This window comes from Rhipicephalus microplus, unplaced genomic scaffold (genome assembly GCF_043290135.1).
Source record: "Rhipicephalus microplus isolate Deutch F79 unplaced genomic scaffold, USDA_Rmic scaffold_48, whole genome shotgun sequence".
NCBI lineage: Eukaryota > Metazoa > Arthropoda > Arachnida > Ixodida > Ixodidae > Rhipicephalus > Rhipicephalus microplus.
The window spans coordinates 1,783,004-1,804,149 of NW_027464621.1; the positions used below are offsets into that span (position 1 = coordinate 1,783,004).

Here is a 21,146-nt window from a genome sequence, read left to right on the forward strand (position 1 = left end):
GATTCTAAACATTTCTGTGGCAGTCGATCCATCGGGCAATAATCCCTTTTAATGAAGCTATTGGATGATTACGTGTAAGAGTGTTGCAGGGCCCCTTTGAATTGTCGACAGATTTTTCCTGTGGCGTACCCAAATGCTTTATTAAAAGTGCTGACACAAGAATTTTACATGTTTTTTGCTATTGAAGTACTGCGCTAATAGACGAGTTGCATAAATACCAACAACACTGTAAAAAACCCTGAAATGTTCAAGCAACTCTGGGGTAAACTGCCACTGCGCATGAAAACAAATATAAAAACACTCGAGAACACGGTGCTCTCGAGAGTGAAAACAAACGTGAAGGTATGATGGACGTTTTGTGCTATCTTTTGTGCTATCTGGGTGCTATACATGCCGGCCATTAGCTGTTTCCTGTACATAAGTACAGATGATGCTGCAACAAATTCTTTTTTGCAACTCTTCATGACCCACTTTTTGTGGCCCGATACCTAATTTGCTCAGCCACGTTTTTTTTTTTTTTTCAGGATGTTTTTATGGCACCCAATCACAGTTTTGGTTTCAGAGAGGGCTGAGAGAGGCAGGACTCAGAGGGGCTTTCTTGTAAAAATAGCTGGCCACGGGAGCAAACAAAACTGCATGCACATAAGCACCACATCCTTTTCGAGAGAAGTTTCCTGTGGGCTGCCACAATTGCCTCTGGGATGTTTAAAATATGCTGGGCCTCCAAAAAATGTACAGTGGAGGCAACGACTGCCTGTGTACTTTCGAGCAAGTCCATGAAGAGAGACAGAAACAACTTTATTAACGGCACAACTTGCTGGTGGTTGAATGGGTGGTGGCCAAAAGCTTTCCGCGACCATTTTGGCCTAGTTAATCACTTCTGCCTTAAAGGGGCCCTGCAACAGAAAACGCTGCGGATCGGTTGTAGAGGCTCCCGACAACACGCGAGCCAAATATTATAGCGCAGCACGCGGCCTGAAATTCACAATAATTTATCAAAGTCGGCTAAAAATTGCTTTCTCTTCTCTCGGCAAATGGCAGAAGACGCTCAAAAATCGCTCGTAGAAAGCTAATCTATCAGCCATTGGCCGATTTGAACATGGCACACTCGGTCGTTACCAAGGCCGTGACTTGTCCATGCGTACACACGAGATCACACTGAAAAAGTCGCACATTCGAAGAAAATAAAAATAAAGTGCTCGAAGTCACGAGGCGTGTGTGATGTATTCTCTTTGCCCCTGCCATTCCTCTCTGCTTAGCTTCTAGCGCTTTTGTCAAGACGAGAGAAGAGAGATGCAATAGCAGCATGCGAGAAATCTTCGTAACTTCACTCGCACAGGATGGATTCTTAAAATTTTGACGGCGTTGAATTCGTGAGGCAATAAGCTCACCCAGTAAATTTGTTTCATGGTGAAAAAGTGTTTCAGTGCCCCTTTAAGACTGTAGTCATTTGACGACAGGAGCGACTCCCTCGCCTCGAGGGAGGAAGCTGGCAGTATTGTTTTTGGTGTTGGGTTCCCCTTGCATTCCCTAAGAATGTGATTTTGAGTAGCATTCGTGCACCTACAATGTCGACAATTGGGTTGAATGTCTTCTGGATAAATTTTAGACAGCCAATAAGGGCTGGGAAAAGAATCCGTTTGGATTTGCCTCCAGATCGTAGCCCGTTTCCTTAAGAGGTCTGCATGCAGGGCTGCATGTGTTTTGTGGTTCTCACGGTAATAAGCTGTAATATTGTTATACGACGTGATCTTTTCGCGGGGGAAGTCGCAAGGTAGAAGGGTCCACGCTCTGGTTGATTAGAAAATGCTCCTTTTTTCTGTTTAAAAAGTCTGCTAGGAGAGGTTACTGGCAAGTGGCATGACTCTTTGCGGCGAGATCGGGCTATAGGTGGCAGCACCGTCCCGCGAAAGTGTGGATAGGCGTGCGGCGGCACGTATACGTATACAAGCAGCAGGGGCTTCATAGCGTACGGTCTGAGCAGATTGTCTGCGGATAAAATGTGTTTACTGCAATTTACTGTTAATATTGCTCCCTACTTCTAGTAGTGGGTCGTATGCCAAGGTGAAGGCTCACACCACAGTGAAGAAAGAAGTGCGCATCCCCCCCCCTCCCCGCTTTGTTGCTCAGACGTCAATAACCAAAGCCCTGTTGCTCAGACGTCAATAAACCTTGTCGACACCCCCTGGAGCGACGTGACAATATCTACGCTCTTTTCTATTGAATCGGTGCACGACTCATATGCAAGGTTAACATTACCCGCGAGTAAAGCGCATTTGGCCTTTCATAGGGATGCTCGCCCTGGGTTACTCTCTTCAGGCTTTCGCACTAAATCACGTCTTTGCTGTGGTTTGTACGTGGTTAGCTTGTGTTCTGCCTGCTACGCACTGCTGTAGCGTAACTGAACTATTCATTTACATATTTGTCATCTGAATACTACAAAAAAAGAGAGAAAGAAAGATCGTAAAAAGCGTGCGCATCTGTGTGATTAGTTCGGTACCATCGTTCGCACCTTTTATGCGTATTTTTTTTTTCTCTCTCATTCTGGTCGCCACAAAATGTGGGCAGTCGATAAGTCTCGTCAGGAAACCTTAGTGGCTGACAATGCTTTGAGCTACACTGCGTTTACCACGTGTATGCACATGTTCTTACCCCAGTAAAAATATAAAATCTTATATATGAGTTCAGCAGAAAGCTGTCATCGATGAATTACGTGCATGACAGTGCTATAACGAAAGGTCGGGTTAATAGGACAATGTTTTTTTTTCAGGCAAAAAATTACCACTGCCTTCCGTTGGTCACTAACAATGCCACACAATCGCTGAAGACAACGTAAGAAAGACAGAATTTTCAGTAAAATTATACGACATTATATGTAAGGCATGCCGTTTGAATCGATTTTCAACGACTAGGCTTTTTAAAGCATTCTTAAAGGGACACTAAAGCCAACTATTAAGTCAATGTTAATTGTTGAAATGGCGGTCCAGAAACGTCGTAGTGTTACTTTCGTGCGAAGGAAGGGCCTATTTTGAAATAAAATCGTGTTTTACTGCTCCGCATCGGGGTTAGCGCACTTCAAATTACTCGCCTCAAGAAGCTGATCGACCAAACCGTCTCGCATCACTGTTGCTGTGCACAACGTTGCCCAGCTTCACTGCGCTAGTAGCAGCAGACCGAAAGCAGTGGGAGCCACAGCAGCAACAACGGCCATTGATCAATTTCCCGCCCATTGGCTTAGAGATTGCAGGCGTCTTTGTTTCAACTACGCCCAGCTAGATGGCTGTGTAACCATACGAAAGTTGAATTTTCGAACCACTCGCGCCATTCCCCATAGTAACGTCCGGCGCTTCTTTTTTCCATGAATCAAACAGAAACAAACAAGCTGCATTCTATTGTGTCCCTTGATGCACGGAAGGTTCTTTATTTAGTGCAGTTAGATCGATTACTAGTAATTAATTGTAGGCGGTCCGTCTGATGTCATTGGGATCATTTTGAAAATGTCCTACTGCGGTGCTTGTGTTCTTGTGCATTTACCTTAATTTCTTGGCAAGTAGGGCACTGTTGTTGATAATATTGTCATTTTAGATGTTATACATTGAGCTTTCACCCTGATGTAAATATTTGACTTTAGTGTCCCTTTAAATCTAAGCACACGGTTGCGCACAGTAACTCTGTTTTAAATGCAGTTTAAGTACCGATGTGTCACAGTTTATGCGATAGTAATATTTCTAAGCAGTGGTACCATGGCCAGATAAACCCAACTAAGGCTCTTCGCATGATTGATAAAACTATAGTACCGTAGTTGTTAGTTGTACACCTTCCAACAACGGAAAAATGCACGGACTAGAGCCTGTTGTGTTTTTTTTTTTTTTTTTTACAATCAAGTCGCTATAGAACACTACCTTCGCACACCATTTATTAGCGGTCACGTTTGGGAGGATGCCTAGAGCATTTTGCGATGTGCTTGAAACAGAAAGAGGCACCCACTCTGAAATTATTCTGGTGAATGGAGGGTACGATGACAATAAACAGCACTCTGGAAAGCTGCACTCGCCGATTTTATTACAATGCATCAGCAGCCGAGCAAGACCAAATGCTTTCGTACGTCGTTTCAGGCATACATAGAAACAGACTTGTGCTTACATGACCGGACAAACCACACTTTGAGAACGTGCATGATATACGCGCACGTAGAAACATGCCGTGGCTAGCAGATGACGCACGGAGCAATCCACACTTCGCCACTTCAGCCAGTTGCGGCCAGGCGGCGACTCTGCTTAATCTCGCAGTCAATACTCAGCGACAACTTATCTTGACATTGGAGCTGAGGCTACGAAGGCAGGGCTTCCGCATATTTGTGTTCCTCCACAAGTAGTACTTCAGCTTGCAGCTGATTTCGGTTTTGCTTGCTTGAATCGTTAACGCATCTAGAAAATTATATCAATGAAGAATGGGTATGGGAGAAACATTCCGATGGTTCAGTATACATTTTAGTGTCATATTACGAGTATATTTCTCTTGAATTAAACAGCTCATTTGTGGATGCACACTGACCCTCTCACGTTGCGGATGCCATATTTACTTTGGAAAATGGCCGTGCTGAAAAAGTGGTGCGGTAAAAAAAAAAAAAAAAATGGAGAGAAAGGCGTCCTTTCAAAGTGAACAGTAAATGTATTTCACCTATGTCTTCCTGCAACTGTTTGAGTCTCATAATAAATCAAGCAATGTTTATCAGCCAGACTAATAAGAAAATTATCAGTAAATTTAAATTGTATTTCTTGGCTCGGATATAGGCTTGCGCTTTGGTTCTGTTGCTTCCACAGTTCTGTCAAAAAAAAGTTGTCACGAAGTATACTGACACTAACTTTTGATTCAGGTGATGGGGTCGTGAGGTGGTGTATTTCACATGCAGTTGCACCATGCACACTTTAGAATCACACTCACTTAGAAGATTACTATTGAAGTTAGCTGCTCATCTCTTCACGTAGTGCATTTTATCTAGCCGACTCATGAAAGTTTTGCATCTATTGAGCGAGCATGTAAACCTTGACTCCAGTTATCGCCTCATGGAGCGACTAGTATAGTAAACGTCTGCAGCGAAAATGCTCAAATCTCGTGTACTTATTATGATCTCGTGTCTTTCAATCTCGTCTCTTTCATTATCATATTGCGGTCTTGGGACGTAAAACCCATCAATTATTATTATTTACCTCGCTGTTGTGCTGCTCTTTAGGTGGTTCTGGCAGCACACCACCAATGGCATTCAGTGGCATAGTGAGAAATGTTTATTTGGGTGTGGTACGCTCTGCACTGTGCAGGCAGATGTGTCACTTGTTTTATGGTAGGTGTGATGTCATATTTTAGGTAAGAGATGGTACCTGGTGCGTCAATCGCTCACTTGCTGATACTGCTGCACCATCGTTACATTTTTTCCTGTTAGTCGTGGTGGTGAGCGGTTACAGGGTTCAGCTGCTGGCTCAAAAGTTTCTGCTTTCGATTCCGGCCATGGCAGTCGCATTTCAATGGAGCCAAAATGGTAGAGGCTCATGTACTGCACAACGTCAGTGCGCGGCAAAGAACACCAAATGTTCTAAATTTTCACAGCCCTTCACTATGTAATATTGCTGCAAAACGATTTTTGGTTGCAAAACTCCAGGTATTGTTATTGTTCCATTTCTTTCCACATGCAGTGCCCAGATTCCGAAAGTGTGCTCTCAATGACAGAAACTAGAGTAGTATTACGGTATTTCGTAAAAGTGGGATGCTATTTCCTTAAGATTTTGAGTGGCTATCGCAGGGCTATCGACTTTCAAATAACGTGTGGTAGAGCAGTGAGTGGTAGTGGTAGAGCATCGTAGAGCAGTAGTACAGCATCGAACGCGTTATTCAAAGGTCGCAGGTTCGGATCCTTCCGGTGGCAAGTAATATCCTTTTTTTGATCCATTTACATTGGAATTGCTTCTAATATCATCCCCTATACTTTCCCTGGCATTGTTGTCTGCATACTTTTCATGTAACTCTGTTAACTCGAGACTGGACTCTCACTCAAAATTTATTGATGATTGATATGTGGGGTTTAACGTCCCAAAACCACTATATGATTATGAGAGACGCCGTAGTGGAGGGCTCCAGAAATTTAGACCACCTGGGGTTCTTTAACGTGCACCCAAATCTGAGCACACGGGCCTACAACATTTCCGCCTCCATCGGAAATGCAGCCGTCACTCAAAATTTATTGTTCCAAGTGCTTGAACACCTTAAAACAATGTTAAAATCATCTGTGAACCAGTGAATAAGAGTAGGGACATTGTATAAATGAAATTACAAATTCTTCTTCTAGGTCTGTAGCTAATATTAAATAAAACAAGTACTTTTTTCAGGTCTGTAGGTAATAACAGTGCATTTATAGTTCTTGCAGGTGCATTTTTATAACTGAAAACAGGCAGCAATATTTTGATTCTAATTACCTATGAGAAGTTTGGTATTGAAAATGTGTCGTAGTTTATTGTGCTTAGCTATCTGGATCTTGCTTTGAAAGTTGCTGTCAAGTTTGTGTGAAACATAACCTAATGTCATTTCCCTCATGTTTATGTACCACACAGGCCCTTTCAATGATGTGGTTACTTCTCACCTAAAGTTGTCCAACCCAACAGACAAGCGAATCTGCTTCAAAGTAAAAACAACGGCACCAAAGCGCTATTGTGTGCGTCCCAACAGTGGCATCCTTGAACCCAAGCAAGCCGTCCAAGTGGCTGGTAAGTATCCTGTATTTATCTCCTGGTTTGTCTTAAAATGTTTTTTTTTTCTGTTCGTTTGTTTAATTCCTTTGAACCCTCAGCTTTTTTTATTTTTGTGTGCGTGCATGTGTCATAGCATTATTTCGGACCTCAATTAGGAAACATACATTTGCGAAGTCATATGTGAGTTAATGTTCTAAGAAAGCAATATAAATTTTTCTAATAAAGTTTCAAGAGTAGCTTCTAATTCTCTTTCCAGAGTAGGTATAAACATAGAGAAGGTTGGTAATTGAATTTGGCAACCTGCTAATCGCTTCCAAATTTGCATCTGTCGCACATTTTGCACTCTTCACAATAAATTGGCACATTTATTTTTCTGGTTTTCTTGAATTACCAGTTTTGCACACCCAGTAAGGTATTTGCTGTGACTTATCAGTGGCCATTATAGAAATATATTTTTTGCTGTATGCAAATAAATGTTGGGTGCACTCAACGTAGGAAGCAGAAGTTAAATTTGTTCGATTTAAAATTCGTCATTTGTGTGACCACGGCATGGCCATGTTCATAATGATTGTGCTTAGTGCACAATAAAATGATTACCCATTCTTAAAAGTACAGCCAGTGTTGAGTCTTCTGCATCCTTCTTTTAATTTATATGTCACTTGTTTTTAATTTGCAATTGCCTATTGTAGTTGCAACGAAAACACAGGTTTTTTATTCTATAACAAAATAATAAAATAATTATAAAATAACTAAATCTCACACACAAAAAAATAGCAGTGGCTGCTAATTCAGTATATTGGGAACAAAATGCTCCAAGTGTGTTTTGCATAACAATGTTCCTCTCTTTTTTTCTTTACTTTTTTAAAATCAAGCAGCGTGATGTTAGGGCGCTCTATAATACTGTCATTGCTTGGCTTCTTGCTGGTTTCAGCAGCTTTTGCTCTAATGTATATACATCTGTCGGGGTCTGAGGGAGCCTGCAAGGTGTAAAATAGTTCATAAAGGAGCGAAATTAACATTTGCCCTATTTGTGGCAATGTGTTATAGAAGAGTATTAGTGAAAAAAGTTTCAAAGTTTAAGATATCTGTACAAATGATGAGTTGCTAGCGAGTTTTCCAGCAAAAAAAATAATAATAAAATATCAAGTGCGTTGGTCGCAGCTGAAGGTTTAGAGCACGTTTTGGTGAAAGGCACCGGAGTCCTGAACTGCGGTCATATCCTGAATGTGGTTGTGAATGATAAAGTTGTGGGTTTTACACTGCTCTTGTGCATAATATGTACTGAAATTGAGTATTCGATAAGAAGAAAATGCATTGATGTAATGGACACTTTTTTATAGCTTTCTAGGCACTTTTGATAATTCTGCATTTGATTGATGCAGGCCTTTCTTTTTTCAGTCTCATGAAATCTGAATTTACCATATTTTACTGCAACAGAGTTTGCCTATTACGATTAATGTCAGTCTGAATTGCATCTTGAGGCAAAGGATACTGAATGTGGCACATCCGTTCTGAAGAAGCTCGCTTGCTATATTCAAATAATTCAGCCATCAGCTAGCTAGGTTTCCTGATTAGCTCAGGTGTTTGAGCAACCACTCCGGAAAGACATCGGTCCTGGGTTTGGACTTCAAAGCATGACAGATATTCCTTCAGCTTGAAACTTTCTCTTCCTGGAACACAAACATATTTTCTTTGTAGTTCATGCTACCGATAGCCTAAATGTTCATTTTCACTTTCGTGATCTTTCTCCTTGCAGGCTTGCCATTTGAAATATCCCTTGCTTCAATTTGCGAATTAAATAAGCCTTGCACTGCTGGCCTCCTGTTTAGCTTGGATCAGAGCAACTACTGTAGAACAACATTCAGTTTCCGGAACGGTATAAATGTTTCTTCAATTGTAATGCTTTATAAAAAACCCATGCAAATTTTCTGCGCATTATTGCACTATTCGATGAGCAGGGTTATTTTGGCTTTTCTGAAAGTTCAGTTCTATTCTTATGGGGCATAGATGAACTGGCCTATTTTTGTAAATTATTAGAGGGTCCTGAAGGAAGCAATCGGTTGAAACTGCCAGGGGACCTCCTATTATTGGGAGGTCCCTGTGTTAAACTTTAATAAGAGGTCCCCTTGTCGTAAAGAATGCATTGCAGCATTCATCTGCATTCCAAAGTATTCAGGTGAATATGATTGAGCCTGTTGTTTACTTTTGGACTATTAGGCTGTCCTAACACTTATTTACCCCCTGGACTTGCAGTCATGCTCCAGCCATTTGAGTATGACCCAACAGAAAAGAACAAGCACAAGTTTATGGTCCAAACCATGATTGCTCCGGATGGTGATGTAAATCAGGATACCGTGGTGCGTGAAACATTTGACATCATTCTTTATGCTTGTATTTTTCAGGTAATAGTTTCTGGGCAAATGTTTTACTTGTTACAGTTCATGTTATTCCACAAAAGTGCATTGTCAGTTGGTTGGCTACTTTCCGTTTTTATAAATGTTGGGGCTCTTAAATGTATTGAAATTCTAACTAGCAGTAACTGGTTGTGGCTTCCCCTGATTCAGCATGGATAAGTAGTACAAAGGGAATTGATGTGAATGTGTATAGTAAATGAATAATATTCAATAATCTTATGGCCCTTTATACGTTCAACTTTTGTTGCAATACCAATTTTGTGGGCACTCCAGGCACTTTTTCTGTCACTGTTGCTGTGAGATTCCGTGTAAAGTCAAAGGTGGGTACCATTGCCCTGCTCGTATGTTTTATATGCGAGTTGAAGGCGTGCAGAGGCAACCCACAATTGCGGCTCAAGCAGAGAAGAAATATGTCGGCCGGCTTTTATTGTGGAAAAGACCCATGTAGGATGCAGGAAGGATGACCTGGCAAGAAATGCATACATTGAGCTGCTGAGTGCAGTTGCACACCATTCCCTGTCCTGGTAGGGTTTAGCAGAGAGTTCATGCCTATCTTTGTACATTCAGTGTTCTCAGCCCTTGGTTTGCACTGAAACGACTGAGCAAAGATCACTTTCTTTGCTGCAGCAGTCGCGTTTTCTTATGCCAGTGTTCTCGACTCATGCCAGGTCGGATGCTAAAGGTTACTACTTGCCTTACTATTTATTGCCTCGCTCTTGCGGTGAAACAGAGCTTGGTATGTAGCTTATATGCAATAAAAAGTGTTGTACCTGCAGTGGTAAAATTTGCCTTAGTTAAATAAAATGACTAATGTATGGGTGCTGATACATGTGAAGCTATGCTTGGTGCCAGATAATTAACTTGATTGAAAATGACAGTTTCTGTTGAGCAAAAATGCAGTCTAATTTTAAAATATAACACAAAAGTATTTGTGGAACTTTAGGGCATATGTGATAAATTGATATGTATTCGCAATTAAGCAGTAGTTGTCCTTCAGTATAAGGATAGAAGGTTATCATACCGTACAATACATGGATTACTTTACCATACAATAAAAATTGAGGCCCTTAAAGGGGCCCGCCAACACTATTGAAGCACCTTTTTTTTATTATTTATGGTTTGCGTAGACCGATAGCTGGAGACGATTTTAGCATAGTTATTAAATGATTTAGTATTTTAATCACGAAATAATGTCGCTACATCACTGCCGATCGCATCACCAGGTTGTGGCACTCGCCAAAACTTTGCTGGAGGAAATGATGCCGCAAGGTTGTCGCCATATGCTTGGATAAATGTAGCATTAGAAGCAATCTTAGTGTAGGATCAAAACTGAGGTTACTAAGCTGCTTAATTTTTATTCTCTTCTTTTTCATCGAACCTTGGAAGAGACGCGGCCACAACAACAAAAAATAGGTCACTGCGACTAAAAAGCACGATAGAGACGCTGGCTGCCATTTCGCCACTGGATTTTTGGCTTGCGCGTGTGGGATATCCATGTAAAAGACCCCTCTTTCTCTTTCGTCCCTCTTCTTGCTTCTGGGAGTTAGCAAGCTCTCTTTCTGCACGTGCACTGTTAAAGGGGTGCAGTGCACCATTGCAACAATGCGCAAAGGGTCAACAGTACTTCGCTGTCCTGGTGGTTCCACAAGTTCTTTTCTCAGAATAAGAGGAGGGAGTGACTCAGTATGTTGCAGAAAATACCTTGCTTTGACACAGTAGCTCCTGTTCACGTTCTGGCAAGCTAGGCGTCAGTCACGCAGTCGCGCAACATTACTTTGAAAAAAAAAAAAAAAGAATGTGGTGCGAGCGTCCCCTACATAGGCGCTTCCAGCTTAATTCATTGGGGCAGCCTTCCAACGTCATGGGCGAGTGAAATGTGGTAAAGTGACCCCTCGAAAATCTAGTTGAGGGTCGGAATTTCTTTCTTGTATTCTGAATTTTCCAAGTTGAATAACTTCAGACTGCGTGCCGATATCACTGCCATTTTTGCTGCATTAGCCTGTCTGTATTTTAGTCCACAACCCACAAATTAAACATGGGGGCTTCAATAGTGTTAGAGGGCCCCCTCTAGCAGCTTTGGTATCGCGAAAAATGGCGAAAAATCTATTTTTTAAATTAAGTTTTCAGTTTCTGGAACCCTTTTTCTATGTGATTTCAAAATATCTACACTGAAAACCACGCAGAAATTCTTTGGAAAATTTGTTTCGCCCTTATAGGCAGTGAAACTTTTTTCTGGAAATTGCAAAAAAAAAAACAATTTTTTTTTAATTATACCTCCGTGATGGCTTGACTGGGAGCCGGCTTCTTGGGCTTATCAAAAATATTTCTCCGTGTTTAAAATTTCCCGCCTCTGCTGGATCCTCCCTTTAAAAACAAGCGCACAAAAAGCAAATGTTTGAAGGTCGTTTCAAGGCCCCTGATTGGCTGTGGCCGCCATGTTGCCTCAGCACGCCTCGCCATTGGCCCGATGCTCGCTCCGATAGATCGTCGTCTGCTGCTTGTGCGTCGCGAGGACATGGCTCTCAAAAATAACTACTTTGTGACGTGTTCACGGCTCGACGATTACTTGGGATATAATTACGCTTTAGTTAGTAGCTGTAAACAGATGCACGATCAGATTACTACGAGCGCAACGCGTGATCGGAGTCGTCTTTAGGCCTAACTCCACTGACAGCGAGACTGCGGAAAAGGACGAAGCGCTGGCACACTCGTGGCAACGTGCCTCTTCACTTCACACATCACTCGCTAGCTCCTCGGAACCACGTACGGGCATTTTACGCATGGGCAGCAGACTCCACAGTCAGGGCCGGATTAACAGTGCGGAGGGCCCGGATCAAAAAAGTAAAGGGGCTCCTCGCCCTACCCCCTTTTTTTCCCGCTTTGCCATCTGGTCATGCTTGACACTTGACGCTTTTTTTATTTCCCTGCAAGGAACAAAAGCCATATTTATTCTAAACCTCTCCGGAGCGTTTAATATGCCTCAGCTTCATAGCGCATATTTTCATTCAGCCCATTTGAACGATATTTCAAACAGGAACCACTCTCTATGTGCCTTCGCATTGCGTGTTGAACTGTAGCTGCTAAAATCTTGTCAGGCTGCGCTGTGTGTCAATCCGCTGGATCAGCTCCTTCCCTCTACAAAATGCATGGTCTTTGGCGAGTGAAAGGTTTTTAACGCGATAGCGCTAAAAGTTCGTTTCCCAGAAATTCCAGCATCGGCGTTGTTGGTTGTAAGCGAAAAATCGTCATGTTATGCATGACCGAAAAATCGAGAACATTGCAAATAAAATAAAAAACACTCATCACAGGGGGGATCGAACCCGGGTCAATTGCGTGGCAAGCGGATGTTCTACCACAAGGCCACGGTTTTTTTTTTCTTTATTTTCGGTTAAACTTCACACATGGGATGGCGAGGTAAATATATTACAATACACAAGAAACCTGACAGAACAATTACTACAGCCGTCAAGCACTGCTAAAGCACATTTCACCTTAAAATTCCTTCATAGTAAGCAGGGCTTCTATCTTTTCTAACCATGAAGGAACAAATTCATTTCTTCTTACTATGTAGAGAAACATTGATATGCTTTTTTGGATTACCTTTTCGTTCAATCATGCTGACTGCTTTGCACAGTATATGGCGCTCTCGAATGGCTGCATCTCGCTGTGACCCTGACATGAGACCCGCAAGGCGGTATTAAAGAAAGCACAAGGCCACGCGTCTGCTTGTGAATAAAGTCCAGATAACTTCCTCTGCTTGGCAATGCAATGGAAGTAACTTAAATGATTTACAAACACATGCATCCAATGTACATGCTCCACAATACAACGCTGAATTTTGCAGCAATGATGGGTGGTACAAGCGCCCATTGGCAGCAGGCGTCAGAACATGCGACTATCATAATGACTTCATGGTGTAATGCCGGTCACCCACTACAAAAGGCGCACACGCTACTGCGTCTACTCCTTTAAGGCAACGTAGTGAGTGCATAGTAAATTCGAAAAGGGTTCATGCACTAAGTGTTTGAAGTACACATTAAAAACAGGACACCGCTATCGCGTTCAACTGTTAAAGGCAAAGTTTTGGGGTCCCCCAATTTTCGCCACATACTGCATAACTGTGAGCTGACTTCAAGATAATGCACGTTATGCAACAAATAACCTCTTTGAAGCATGATTATTGATTATTGAATAGATAATCTGTTTCTATCAGGGGAATCAAGCAGGAGGGTAAAACTTTCTTGAACAAAACAATGAAGCCTGCCACTTTTTTATGGCCCTTGGGGGGCCCCCTAAAACCAAAGGGCCCGGTTCATTTGAACCCTTTGAACGCTGGATAATCCGCCCCTGCCCACAGTCAAGCTCATCACCCCGCCCTCCTCCTACTCCACGGCCAAGGATTGCTCGGAACAGCGGCTAGCGCGCGTTGGCGCTCCAGAATGTGACACCAAGGGCAGTGCGCATCGATGTTTTGTCATCGTAGCTACTCATTTCGCGGATCATCGCTGAACGCCGCCGCCGGGTGTATCACGCGCCTGCTGCCCTGTCCACGCGGCTACGCGCTTCATGGTCGTATGGAGTGTGGTCAATAAGCTTTGGTGATGCGATTTAGACATGCTTGGAGTCGTGTCTCATAGAGCATCCATGAATGTTCCGAGACATTAGGGAGCTTTAGAATATCGTTTGCAGGTGTTGCGGGCACCATATGAGATTTAGAATAGCATTTGCTTTCTCTAGGGAAAAGTATGGGGGGACTTTTGCCTTGATCGTAAACCCAAATGCACGGAAGCTACACATAGCACTTCGTGGGCCACATGCGGGCTCATGTCGCCCGCTATTTCAGATTTTCTGCGGCTGGGCCCCACACGCAAACGGCGGCTCGCGTTACGACACATGTGCGGTGGCAACAACCGCACCGCAAGGGCTCGCGGTGCGCTATTCTAAAGCTTCCTATGGAAAGCCTCATAGATTAGCGTTTCCGCAACCGGCTGTATCATGGATTTCACGGCTAGAGTGGCAAAAGGACACGTATGAAGCAGGGGCAGGAGTTTTTATATGCCTGACTCGCAGAATTAAATAAACTTCTAAATTCTTGTGCCACCAGTTTCCTGCCCATAACTGTTCGTTATTTGGAAAGGACGTATAGGCAGCCATGGTGTGAGCCAAAGAACATGTATGAAGCAGGGGCAGGAGTTTTTATATGCCTGACTTGCAGAATTAAATAAACTGCTAAATTCTTGTGCCATCAATTTCCTGCCCATAACTGTTCGTTATTTGGAAAGGAGGTATAGGCTGTCATGGAGTGAGCCATTTTTCTGGTGCAACAAAACCTCTATCTATATAAAATTGTTCAGTGACTATTTGTCATCAAGAAGTACTTAAGTATGCTAATGACAGCTTGAACACAAGAAAGATGTGTAATCATTTCACTATATGGCCTTACTCAATTACGATATTTTCTGTCACGCCTATCACAGCACTCCTTCATATAGAAAACTTAATTTGAAATCCATACTTGTTTTTTGTGGATAAAAAAAAAGGAAGTTATGAAAAAAAAAAGGCAGCAAAAGCACATTGGACAGAGGCCACATGTCTGAGAAATCAAAAATCACCAGACAAATATAAGATCACAATTTTTAGCTGTTTTATGGGCGTAAAGAGAAGGCGAAACTTGAAACTCTGTTTTCTCAGTAAGGTTTCTTTTTTTTGCATTATGCTTGGTTCGTGGAGCAGATATCTTTGCAACCAGCTCACAGATTTTCATTCCGTTTGTCTTGTAATACCCGTGCCACACAAGCATAGAAAATGACATTCGGTAGCGAAGGCATTCGGTTCTGGAATGACATTTAGTTCGGCAGCGCTGCTCTACGTTCAAAGCGAATGACATTTGACTTGATGGTGTCAATCGCAGCACCTTCCTCATGAGCATTGGGTGAGTAGCAATAAAAAAAAAATAAGCGTTTACAAGCTTCATACACATCAGATAAAAGATAAATGTATAAATAAGCATGTTACGCTGCCATTAGATTTCGTTCGTTATTTTGTTTCACGACGTTGCAACCGACAATGTAGCAACTTAAGCCAAAGCTAGCCAGATCCGCAGCGTAAAAAGAAAATGGCGCCTGTCGCATTTATTTTACAGCGTCTGTCAGCTGAAGATAAGTTTCAAAGCACTTGTTTAAGTGATTAATGAAAATAAAATACGCAAAAAGTTTCCTTTCAGTCGAATCAAATGTTGTTTTATACAATTACTTCATCAGCTGTGCTGTCGAGAGTACGCATTTCTCAGTCGAATGAGTTCTGGCGATGGCATTAGGTGACGAATAGCATTTGGGCGAATGCCATTTCGTTCAGCCGTGTGGCACCACGCGAATGACATTCAATCTGAAGGCATCAGGAGGTAAATGCCATTTTCGCTGCCCGTGTGGCCTGGGTATAACGCTCCTTGAATTGTGCTTCAGGGAGCTGCGATCTTAGTTTTTCATTTTACTCCCTAAAGAATTCTTCGTGGGGCTTCATGTTTGTAGTGCAAGTGTACTCATTGCAGTGTCGCTGAAAAAAACGTTAACTACAAGTTTTAGTGTAGCAAAAAAAAAATTTTTTTGAAAATGCAGCTCTTTTCAGCATACATTTGGCTGCATGTACAGTATTTACTAACTATTCTTGTCGTTTTATAAATCCTACAGCCCCTCCACGAGGTTCAATGAAGAAATAAATTTGTCTCTCGAAGTTTTTGTGGTATCGCCTCAAACTTTTTATGGAAGCACTGTGAGGCCATTCTAAGTGTTTGTGCCAATTTTCATCAATATCCAACCAGAAACAAAAAAGTTCATTTCCAAAGGCACGTCGTCCCCCCATCAGGGGAGATGTGAGTGGTGGAGTCTCGGTGTTGAAAGCACCATGCTCTTGGAGTGAACAGATGCAGTAGACATGGTCGGAACGAACCAAACTACGCATATTTATTAAACTACTTTTAGAACGATGATATCGCCAGCCGAAATAATACACATAACTCATTGTGATCAACAAGCTAAAACAACCTTTACAAAATTTTGCAACACTCAACAACATAACAAAACGCACACAAGGCGGCTTCGCCAACGTTTGGCTCAGTACGAGGGCCCGCAGTGTCACCCCGGCCCGCCGCAAGACAACCGTACGCTCCAACCGCCACAGGCAGAAAAGGCCCGGTTCTCTCTCATGTGCCGCCAAGCGTCGGCACTGGTGCTACCGTTCTAACCATGATGATGATGGTGGTGATAAAAGCTTGCGAGTACAACTCCACCTACCGCCCAGTAGTTGTGAAACCGAATGCAGGCTATGCACGAAACACGTGCGCCACAAAATGCAAGAGACTTTACAGGGGGCGTTAGCGCCCCCACAGAGTCGCAGAATACTTTTTTCTATCAGTATATATATTTTTTTCTTTGACAAGTATAGTTTTTTTACTTTCGCTACAAAAAAAAAAACAACTTAAGATCGCAAATAAACTTGGTAGGTTAAAATCTCTTTTAAAAGAGCACAAGATGGCTACTAAAAGAGCTCATTGTCTAGATTTTCCTGGAAATTGTCACTTGGCTACATGCCATTGAATTTTGCATGAGGAGTTCGCTATAGCCACATGTTCAAAATAATCATAATTGCCAAGCTGTCATGATGGAAGAAATCATCTTTTTTTAAAAACATGTCTTTTCGCATTGATGAGCTTTCACTTAAACCTTTAAAATGCATTTAAATATCCATTTTTGGGAGACATCATGTTTTTGGTATTTCTGATAGCCCGATCAGCATGAAATTTTGCCCACATATTCCTTAACATGTGAAGGGTGCAAGTATCTCATTTAAAGTTTGATATTGCCTGTATAATTATTGCGAACCTAAATAAACAATTGGTGTGGGCTAATTATAAGCATTCTAGTGTTACAATTTTTCTTGTCCATTAAAATGTTTTATATGCACTTTCTGGGTAGTTATTGGCATTCTACAATTAATATAGAGGAATATTAACCATTATAGGCTGAGAGCTGTAAATATTTTTAACCTAAAAAGTTTGCCAGAGCTAACTGTATTTTACACACTGTCATGGCATAAAGCTAAAACTGTGCAACTTACTATAGAACTAATAAAATAAATAAAATAACAAATAAAACGTCGTGCAACGTTGTTACTGGATATCATCACTAGAGACCGGATTATAGGCAAATGCCTATTTTGTTTCTTGCACTTATGTCATGCCGCTTTGATATATGAGCGTGAATCAGAGGTTAAGTAGGGCTTTTATAATTTTATAGTGCCTATTAATGCCCATTTCCGACATTTCTGCCTAAATTTGTATTAAGTGCCTGTAAATGTCTATTTTCAAAATCGGTGCTCATATAAACACTAACCTCAAATTTTGCTTTTGAGTACAGTTGGAGACGGGTATTTATGTTACCGGGCAAAAGTGAGCTTTCGGAACACTGTGGGGTGCAACCTATGCTCCATCTCTGAAGTTACTTTCAGCACTGTCAAGGCCACAAGGTGCCTTAGCCAATAGGAAGCTTGATGAGCCTCTGCACATGTATTCATCCACGTCGTGTCGTCTGCTCCCATCTCCCCGGCGTTTATTCCCATCTGTAGAACACGGGAGGTGCTTCTGTGCAGCCGCAGGACGATTGGGAACGAATGCGAAACCTTGGAGTGTCATTGGGGAAAAGTTGAGGGTACTTCCTAAAGGGCACTTCACCAGGTCACGTGACAAATATTAGTTAGACACTGAAAGTTGTTGCGTGCCCAATGAAAAGCTTTGTACCATTTATACCACAAGAATATTTTAATTGGTTCATTATGAGCCGTGAAAGCATAATAGAGCAGGTGAGCTTGAAACCTTCGCCACTTACCCGAGTCGACTTCGCAAGCTAAATTCCTTCTCTGTCGTCTTCAGTACCAGAGCAGTTCGGAGCCAGAAGATCACACACTTCATGTGTATGCAAGGTTTCATTCACATGACATCCGCAAGCGAGGTCATGCACGCAAGCGGTGTTGTTGTTTCAGCGTTCTGTGTGTTGTACTGCCTGTTTTGGGGTGATGGATCTCTGTATTCACGCCCGTTTGAAGAAGCTGGCTTGGATCATGCATGCTTACCATGATACACAGCGTCGCACCACGGGAACTGCTCTAAAGGACTATGCACCAAAAACGTGGCAAGCATTTTCAGGGCTGGCACTGGCACAACGCAATAATGGTGAGAACACCAATGCAAACAAAATACAGACAGCTGTCTTTCGTCTTATATACTCGATACGAAGTGAAAAACTAATGCGCACAGATTGTGTGTATATGTTCTAATATTTCTATCAACCTTCACACTTCTATTCAAGCAATATATTGCACAAATTATACACGTCACTTCGAATAATTCTCGCAGTATGACTTACTACTTCGACGTATGCGGGATCATTCCTTGTTGTATATGTCACCTCCATCATGTTGAGGTGCAAGCCAGTGAGATGAAGGGAGAGCGGCGTTCAGTCCGACATTTGACTTCTTTCCGGGGCGCGTAGCATTGCAAATCATGGCAGACGAGATTGTGAGCGCGTAGTGCATCCATTTCTCTCGCCTGCTTGAAGTGCTCAAACCTGGTGAGGGGCCCTTTTAAGGTGTTGACTGACAGAGGAGAAATTGACCTTGTGCAATTACATCGGATTAGTACGAGACAAAAGACACTTATAGCCTATTGGTGGTCTGGCTATTTGCTCCTGTGCTGTCATTCTCGGCCATGCCGAAAAGAAGAGCCAGGAGCGTGCTTATTCGACGATGGACACTTGACTCTCCATGCTGGACAATAAAAAGAGAGACTGTGTTCTGTAAACGCTACGGGGAAAAATTGCATGGCGATGTTGAACCATTGGCACTTTTGTACCATCATAAAATTTTTGTAAAAATTTATTTTGTAAACCAGATTATTTAATGCTTATATATCTGGCCTCTAATCATTACTTGGTGGTGTGTTCTTTCAATTTAAGAGTCTTGAAAACTGTCATGTGCTCGAACTGGGCAGAGTCCATTTTGAGGGTGGGCCACCTTACTCTGGAAGTAGGACAATCAATATCAAGAGCGGGCGAGGTCTGCTTTCAACATGTGCCAACTCGATTCTCAAATTGGGCAACGTCCTTTTTTGGAGGGGTATTTGAATAGATTAGTTTTCATTTACATTGAAGTGTGGCACTACCACTTTGTCATGTGGTTGTCTTATCATCAGATGTTAATGCCAGGTGGAGGCTGGATTTTCCACTTTGTGTAGGAAGTAATGCTTTTGAATTAATATTATTCTTGCTTATCCTGTGCCTTTGTATAGCAGTATTGCCTTCTGTATAAGAATGGTCTTGAAAAAAGCTGTTGTAGTTGCCAAGATTTCTGAGGAAGGGTACATCAAGCTGCCACTGTATTTTTGTTTTGTTCATGTATCTCCATTTACTGTTATACAAAATAAGGTGAATAGTTTGGGGGCTGTTGTCTCGGTTTTCACATTGTATGCCAACACATTTTACGTATGCATGTGTGTGTGCAGATTTCTTGCAATTCATTTTTGTGGTGCGCAAGCTTTGTAGACATTGGTTAAGGTTTGCACGGAAGTGTAATGGTGAGTTCATAAGTCCGGGGTCTGAGATAAAGAAACTGCAGTGAAGGTGTCAAATACATGATAATGGTCGTGTGTGTAATAATAGCTCAAGCTGCTGTTTATTATATTTAAGTTTATATGAGTTTATTATACTGCTGATGAATTTAGTGCTTTCATTTCAGTGGAGAGATGCTAACCCTGAAAGCCTCATGGACTCAAAATTGAGGTGTGTCTTTGAAATGCCAACTGAAGCTAATCCTCAGGTGAGTTATAACTGCACCTTTTAACTTTTACTTTCTTTCTACATTTTGTTTATGTTTCTTGAGATAACTTGGTATGTTATATGAAGTATATTGCCACAGTTCATTACTGTTTTGTACCTTTACTTTGACTTGAAGCATATATGGACAGTAAGGTCTAGTACATAAGTATAGCTTGCCAAATAGAGTGCAGTATTGTATATACAGCTTAAATTTATTTCAACACATTTTTCAGCATTTCATTAAGATGTGTTTCTTCATGTAGTGTCACAATAAACGCAATATGCTGGTCCTGTCATGTATATAGATTTGTTTGTTGCCCTTGTGGTATAAGCTCAGTACATCTTTATTGAAGCAAACACTTTGTTGTATTGATATGCACATGCTGCTGTGAACAAAGGTGGCTAGGCATTCTACTGTTAAGCATGAAGTTGTGGTTTCCGTTCACAGCTGTGGTGCCTGCATTCTATTTACAGCTTTAGTGGTCAATCACAAAAATTCTTGAATACTTGTATTTAATGTTAAGAACCCCCGACAACCATAGTTTTACACTACAGTGACCTTCATAATCAGGTGCACACCTTCAGCACCCAGATTTTTTCTTCTTTCTCAATGCTGGCATACTACACAGATATTTTGAAACCAATGTTTAGCATACATAAAGACCTAATTTTGTTTATTAAACCTGAACACTAAAAAAGGTTCCATCTATTTCTTATTGGTTTCAATGAAAACATATTTCATTTGTTCTTTTGCATCTTTTGTGGATTATCTTTTTTCAACTTTTGGCCCACTTGGTACTGGATATTTATTCTAATGTCTTTGATGCACAACTGTTTTATATCATGTTCTGTTGTAGACTTATAACTAACTCCTGTCAGTGTGTGCATAGCTGTATGTAGCTGTGTCTGTCTTCCCTCCTTCTGCCTCTAAAATCCTTATGGGTCAGCCTTCTCCAAACCACTGTGTGTGCCCCGCGGCCGAAATGTTTTCCCCCTTTTCCCATAGAATAACCTAGACGTGAGCACGTCCCATGGGGACGAAAAGGGAGCTGCCCCTAAGGGAGAGTGTGCCCCCAAATCCCCCAAGGTGAGTTTCACAGGTGCCCCTTCTCTGACCTCCCTTGTCTTCT

The 21,146-nt window shown here is 41.9% G+C and overlaps 1 protein-coding gene across 2 annotated transcripts in view; it reads left to right on the forward strand.

Annotated features, from left to right (window-relative positions):
- Window positions 1-21,146, forward strand: part of Vap33 (VAMP-associated protein 33kDa) — a 67,745-nt gene that overhangs the window by 18,906 nt on the left and 27,693 nt on the right. The window contains exons 2-5 of one of the 2 annotated variants that reach the window (XM_037428712.2): window positions 6,603-6,755; window positions 8,994-9,097; window positions 19,937-20,017; window positions 21,023-21,103. In XM_037428712.2, the coding sequence (XP_037284609.1) occupies window positions 6,603-6,755; window positions 8,994-9,097; window positions 19,937-20,017; window positions 21,023-21,103 (419 nt within the window). The remainder of the gene's footprint in view (window positions 1-6,602; window positions 6,756-8,993; window positions 9,098-19,936; window positions 20,018-21,022; window positions 21,104-21,146) is intronic. The other variant, XM_037428714.2, reaches the window with a different exon arrangement.